The sequence below is a fragment of the Podarcis cretensis genome (assembly GCF_951804945.1).
Source record: "Podarcis cretensis genome assembly, chromosome: 13".
Taxonomy (NCBI): domain Eukaryota; kingdom Metazoa; phylum Chordata; class Lepidosauria; order Squamata; family Lacertidae; genus Podarcis; species Podarcis cretensis.
The window spans coordinates 34,511,018-34,518,380 of record NC_137182.1 but is presented as its reverse complement, the minus strand read 5'-3'; the positions used below and the strand labels follow the sequence as shown (position 1 = coordinate 34,518,380).

The following is a 7,363-nucleotide window of genomic DNA, read 5'->3' as shown; positions in this document are numbered from 1 at the left end:
AGGCCTAGAGGGCAGATAGTAAGTACCAAAGTTTCAACAAAGCACAGGTAATGGGGAACACAGAGGTGACTGTTTTAATTTACTACATCTTATTCAATGATTATGATTATGATTAGCATTTCATTTGTAAGTTGTTTATGTATATTATACATCTTAATATTTCTGCCCTGAGCCTGTGAGGAAGATAACATAAATTCTATGTAGTTTTCCCCAGAGGGTTACATATGTTTCAGTTTACATATGCTTCAGGTTACAGACTCCACTAACCCAGAAATAGTACCTCGGGTTCAGAACTTTGCTTCAGGATGAGAACAGAAATCATGCAGTAGCAGTGCGGCGGCAGCGGGAGGCCCCATTAGCTAAAGTGGTGCTTCAGGTTAAGAACAGTTTCAGGTTAAGAACGGACCTCCATAACAAATTAAGTTCCCTATAGGCATGTACCCTATAGGCATGTAAAACTTCTAAGCAAACCCTCTCTCAGGAAAATTGATTGGAGGTGTTTTCCAGAAATAAGGTGTGTGGCAAATTCAAGCTCACTAGCAATGATATATGAAGAGAAGCTTAAGAATTGGCTGCCATGGCAGGTAATGATTTCGATAATTTTTCTGGGATCTTTAGGTATAGCAAGAGGACCTAGTAGAAATAGGAAGTGGGTCCCTCCACAGTATGTTCACTTGTCTATACAGAAATGCTACAATACTTGTGTGTGTGTTTATTTGGGTGGAATTCCTAGAACTTCTGGAATCATTTCCAGAACTTATTACATTTCTGCATTTCTCTTCTTCTGCACCATTCCCCCCCCCCCCAGCTTCACCACTTTTTACGGAGTATTTCATTTAACAACAGTGCTGGGGACAAAATTTCCTTTGATCACAATGGGGCCCTGGAAGCCGGATTTGACATTGTCAACTGGATCACATTCCCAAATCAATCCTTCCTCAGAGTGAAAGTTGGAAAAGTGAATCTCCAGACTCCCATAAAAGAATTCACTATTAATGAGTCTACTATTACATGGCACATTGGATTTAACCAGGTATGATTTAAGGTTTGATCAGAGTTTTTCATGAGTAGAGGATTTCCACCACCTCTGCTACTGTGAAGTGCTGTAAACAGGCTGAATGCAGTTTCAGGAGAGTGAGAGACTTCATAGTGCACCTTTGTTCTCCCTCACACAAATGTTTGTACACAGGGCTCTGAATGCTCAAATAGGGATATACTTTAGTACTATTTGAATGTGAGTACAACCATCCGCAGTGCTTTTTTCAAGAAAAAAAGTGCTGGTACTCTTTAACCAGCCAACAGAGCTATCCAGGCTGATCACCATGAAGTTGTTATAGTAAGTGCCACACTTTTAACATTGGGGTGGAGGAAGGTGCCAGTACTGTGTGACCTTGACTACTCCCAGAAACAAAGCACTGGTCATCCCTCCTTCAATACTATGAAGTCATGTTTTCCCACCCAAAGAGTGGTTGAGGGTGCTTCTGCTTAACATGGCCATATATATCCAGTTGATGTAAAGAGGTGATCACATTTACAGGGATGCTACCACCCACCCACTTCAATCTCACCGACCCTTGTAGGGGGCTAAATTGATTTTTAAAGGGCGGCCCTGATTAGCTATTGATTGTTGTTGTTGTTGTTGCTGCTGCTGCTGCTGGTGTTGTTGTTGATATTGTTATTATTCCACTCCATATGTTTATATCAAGGGTTTATTGCTACAGTTTACTGCTGCTTTATTATTTGCTTTAAGGATTTGATTATTTGGTGATTCCTTGTCAATATATCTTAAGTAGCTGAGGTAAGCACATTCAGGCAGCTTTGAGTGGGGTGGTGACTTACTCTTCTCTCATTGACTGTCTAAAATTAGAGAGGGAATATTGTTTGTAAGTATTTTAGTAATGAGAAGTCAAGAAGAGACTGTGAAATTAACCTTCAAATATATATTAAAAAATATTACAAAAAATATTTGAAACAGCATGGGGGGGGGGGGAATGTGATGGCCAAAAAGGTCATGCATATTTTCATCTAATATAAATATAATCTTTATATGGTGTTATACCACTGTGTCTGTATCCTTTGCACATTGATAAAACAATCCAAGAGAAAGAGGGAGAGAATATATGCAAACTAAGGGATTACATTTACAGTTAGGTCAACATGTACCTCCTTTCTCATTATGACTATACCATAACAGCTACATCAATTTTGTCATTGTTATGGGGAAAACAGAGAAATGAATGGAAAGAACACTAAAGCAAACTGTTCTTGCTTCAATCTCAGAATTAATTTTAGCAATTATCCTAATATATCCAAATTCTGAGGAATGAAACACAGGTCGGAGTGAACCTGAAAAAAAAAATGAATGAATGAACATATGCAAACTAAATGCTTATATTTACAATTGCATCAACATGTGCCTCAGTTCTCATTGTGACTATACCATAACAGCTACATCTATTTTGTTGTTGTTATGGGGAAAGAGAAACGGATGGAAAGAACACTGAATCAAACTGTTCTTGCTTCAATCTCAGAATTATTTTTGGTAATTATCCTAATTTTTTCAAAATTATAATGAATGGAACACAGGTCAGAGTGAACCTGGAAAAGATAAATGAATGAAGCTCAAGGTTTCTCTCATTCCCTTCTTTGATAACATTTTGGGCCAAGGTACAATGTGTGTATGAAACTAGAGGTAGATTTCATTCATATTGCCTACCATCCTTAGTAAAGATTCAAATACCAAAGGTTTTCTAAAATCTCAATGCCTACTGTTGAACTACAGATTTACCAAGAAAATACAACTTCCTGCTACTTATATTCTAAATGGTAACATTGTTTTGTTTATTTCTGGGTCAGACGTTGCCTATTTCTGTGTGTACAGACAGTTGCCACCCTGGTTATCACAAAAAAAGGATGGAAGGGGCGCCATTTTGCTGCCATGATTGCATCCCATGTCCAGAAGGGAAGATTTCTAACCAGAAAGGTAAGGAGTATATGGACCTCATATGTTAGTTGTTTGCTCGTTTGTTTGTTGGATTCAATCTATGAATTGCTTCTCATAAAATATCAATAGTAAAACCAATTAAGAATAATCCCACATATAAAAATCAATTTTTGAAATCTCTTTGGAAAAAACAATTTTAAGGTGAATCTCAGCAATATACAAAATGCAATTTGAAGGCGTGTAGGTGTTGATAGGAAACTCACTGACAAGAGATGACAAGAGATGAATAAGACTGGTTTCATATATTCAAAATGCCCCTATTCTGATTTGGCATCTTTCCCAGTCAGATATGGAAGACCTAAGGGTAACATGAGCACTGATTGGTTCAGCAATGCATTGTGGCTAAGAAATGAAATATCCTCCCAGATCATCAGGCTAAGGTCAAAAGTCCCCCCCCCCCAATTATTTAGGACTCAAAATTCATTTTGTTGCTGTTAAATTATTTTTATTAATTTTCAATTACCAAAATGCAATATGTGCCATATTATATTAATACCAAATAGCAATATCAATTCAAATACAAATCAATTACCGTATTTTTCGCTCTATAACACGCACCTGACCATAACACGCACATCGTTTTTAGAGGAGGAAAACAAGGGAAAAAACATTCTGAATGAAACAGTGGATGTATCATTTTTGGGCTTCATGCTGTGGCCACAGACATGTGATCTGATGGTGAATTTGGGGTGACCCAATGCAAAAATCCTGAGAATTCCTGTGGATCCATGCTTTGTAACCACGTTTTTGCACCATTGCAGCCCCAGGCAACAGTGGGTGTGTGATTTTTTTGGTGCAGGCTGTAGCCATGGACATGCTATGTGATCTGATGGTGAATTTGGGGTGACCCAATGCAAAGATCCTGAGGATCCATGTGGATCTATGCTTTGTAACCACATTTTAAGTGGGGAGCGAAGGAAAAACAAAGAAGGGACATGAGAGGGGTGTGCAGAGAAGCAGCTGGCTAAGAATGCAGGAGAGGGATTTAACGGGAGGGAGGAAAGAAAGGCAAAAGTTTTCCCCCACCCAAGCCAGCTATCTCTCTCTCTCTCTCCCTCCCTCTCTCCCTCCCTCCCTCCCCTCTCTCTCTCCCTCCCCCCTCTCTCTCCCTCCCCTTCCCCCCCTCTCTCTCCCTTCCCCTCTCTCTCCCTCTCCCCCAGCAGCACCGGAGCACAGAGAGGAATTCCCCTCTGCTTGCCTGGAGGGGAGGGGCTTTCCCAGCTCTTTGTTCCGTTTCAGCAAACACAGCAACGAAACAGAGGGTGGGCAGTAAGACCCTGAGGCAGAATGCAGGAAAGCAGCCGCTTCCTCTTTTTAGTTTTCCCTTCTCCTTGAAGCACCGCGATTTGATTTTTGCCTGATTTTTCGGCTCCAGGGACCACACATTTGCTCTATAACACGCACAGACATTTCCCCTTCCTTTTTAGGAGAAAAAATCTGCGTGTTATAGAAGGAAAAATGCGGTACATAGCCAATTATCATTTTTGTGTGGCTTCCCACATGCTGTACTTCAAGGTCTGATTCCCTTTAATTCTGCCTCCAGACTATTGCTCAAACCAAATACAACCCATTCTTGATAAAATCCCTTATACCACAGCTACAATAATTAACTTCAATTTGCATTAACACATATAGTAATTTGTAAATTTGCAAGTGAAGTTCTCCTTTCTTCTTACTGTGTGAGGTTTTAATTTTCATCAATTGTTCCTGTAGTTCTTTATCAAATATGATGTCCATATTAATTATTCCTGATCTCCTTTGTGCGTTACAGCTCTGTTGACTCAGAGTTACTCTGGAGAGGTCTCTCTCTTTGTTCCCAACTCTTATGATGCAGCTGTAAAATTCCACTTTCAGTTTCAAGCAGGGAGTCACCCAATGTCCTGCCAAAGCCCTGGCAGGCCTCCAAGTTCTCCCCTCCACATCCAGTCAAAGCAATTAATTATAATTATCCGTAGAAGAATGATCTAGTTACCCACCAGAGCCCCAGCAAGTCTTCAAAGTCCAGTCCCTCATCCCCTCAATGAGGGGGTAAGTAAAAGAATTAACTCTGCAGAGGCTCCAAGCCCTTTTTATAATGATTCCAAACGTAATACAGTATTTTCCTCACACAGTCCCATTTGTCATTAGAATCAATATCCGTACTCCCATCTCCTTTCTTCTTCACTTGCTTTGAAGAACAAAGCTTTTTGGCATTCTCAGGGGGGTTGCTGAGTCATTTATGTAACAAAGGATTTATAATGAAGTGATTGGCTCCCCCACATCACATACCGTCTTGTTGCTCAAATTAAGTCATCTTCCAATTTAAATCTGTACAACCCTGTAGCTGTTTCAATTTGGCAGTCCTTAATCTTGTCCCATAATTAGCAGCACATGTCTGTGCATTAATCCTAATTAATCTCTTAATGAACAGAAGAACCGCTGCTCTTAATGGTGGCATTGGAGGGTGACCGAGAAGCGAAGTGCTTTTGCACTCAGAGTCTCCCTGCCAATCACCTCCATGTCAGAGCAAAAGGCAGGTACTGAGATGATCTGAGTAAAGCTCACATCCCCCGTTCCCTGGGGGGAGCTTCAAGGACAATTACCCTCAAATCATCCTTGTTTCATCTTTGCCAATGGTCTCTGCTATTGTGGGAGCTGTGCCATTAAGACAGCCGGAAATCAGGACTCAAAATTCTTAAAACATTTCAAAGATATCTCTCTCTCTCTCTCTCTCTCTCTCTCTCTCTCACACACACACACACACACACACACACTTGCTACTGCAATGGCATTTCAGGACACTTTCACCCCATGATACAACTGATGAAATATTTCCACTCCCCTTTGCATTGGCTAATGGGACAACTTTAAGCCCATGGCGTGGGCAAGATACCAGGCAAAACAAGAACCCAGTATTTTGATGCAGCCTATGGGCCCCTGTGCTGCCAGGAAAAGGTGCCCCACACGTATTGGACATGGAATAAGTCTTCCCCAAACCTGTGTTATAGGATAGAAACATTCTGCTTTCACATAGGCAGCAAAAGGGCCAGCCACTCAAACTGCAGTATCAATTTAGCATCAGGAAATGTTTGGGAAGACTGACAGGGAATATTGTTTTTCAGACATGAACGACTGTTTCTGGTGCCCAGAAGACCGTCACCCAAATGAAGTTCAGGATTTTTGCACTCCCAAAGTTGTAAGCTTCCTGGCTTTTGAAGAGCCCTTGGGAATCAGCTTAGTCACTTGTGCTCTTTCATGTTCTTTAATCACAGCTCTTGTGCTCGTGGCATTTATGAAGTATCATGACACTCCTATTGTCAAAGCTAACAACAGGAATCTTACCTACCTTCTCCTTCTCTCCCTCCTGCTCTGCCCCCTCTGTGTATTGCTCTTCATTGGCAGACCTTGGATACTGGGGTGTCTATTCCGACAAACTGCCTTTGGCATCATCTTCTCCATGGCTGTTTCTTCTGTACTGGCAAAATCTGTCACTGTGGTTCTGGCTTTCATGGCCACCAAGCCTGGTTCTAAATTGAGGAAATGGGTGGGGAAAAGACTGGCCTCCTCCATTGTTCTTTCCTGCTCCCTTATGCAAGCAGGTATTTGTGCTATATGGCTGGCAACCTCTCCCCCATTCCCAGATGTTGACATGCATTCTGTGACTGAGGAAATTTTAATAGAATGCAATGAAGGGTCTGTGACTATGTTTTACTGTGTCTTGGGGTACTTGGGCTTCCTGGCCATTGTCAGCTTCACTGTGGCTTTCTTCGCCAGGAAGTTGCCTGACAGTTTCAACGAAGCCAAGTTTATCACATTTAGTATGTTGATATTTTGCAGTGTCTGGTTATCTTTTGTCCCAACCTACCTGAGCACCAAGGGAAAATACATAGTGGCTGTGGAAATTTTTTCCATCTTATCATCCAGTTTTGGCTTGCTGGGTTGTATATTTTTCCCGAAATGCTACATTATTGTGCTAAGGCCTGAGCTGAACAATAGGGAGCAACTCCTCAGGAAAAAAAACTGAATACAATATAATTTTCTAGCAATACAAACTTTGTCTGTGACCTTTGTTTCTGACCTAAATGCTGATGCCATTCTGATGAGACAACTGTGATGGTTTATAAACTCAATTTTAAATAAAAATAATAATTCCACCCAACTCTAATCTGAAATTCAGACAGCATTTTACTTTGGATAACTTTTATGGAGACTTAAAATAGACCACCTCTTCATCTAGCCCAACATTCTGCAAGGTAAGGATCTCCACTCAAACACCCATGACAGATTGCTAAAAACCTCCAGTGAAGGAAAGTCCACAAGGAAAATCTGCGGGCTCTTAACTTTGCAGACTTCCCTTCCTAGCCCCAGCCACACTAACCC

At 41.0% G+C, this 7,363-nt stretch overlaps 1 protein-coding gene across 1 annotated transcript; it reads left to right on the top strand.

Moving 5' to 3' along the window:
* Window positions 1–6,107: 6,107 nt before the first annotated feature.
* Window positions 6,108–7,007, top strand: LOC307200442 (vomeronasal type-2 receptor 26-like; the record flags this gene model as incomplete). The annotated part of the gene is made up of 1 exon (XM_079948987.1): window positions 6,108–7,007. One exon carries the CDS (start codon window positions 6,108–6,110, stop codon window positions 7,005–7,007), a length of 900 nt encoding a protein of 299 aa, XP_079805113.1.
* Between the last annotated feature and the right edge of the window lie 356 nt (window positions 7,008–7,363).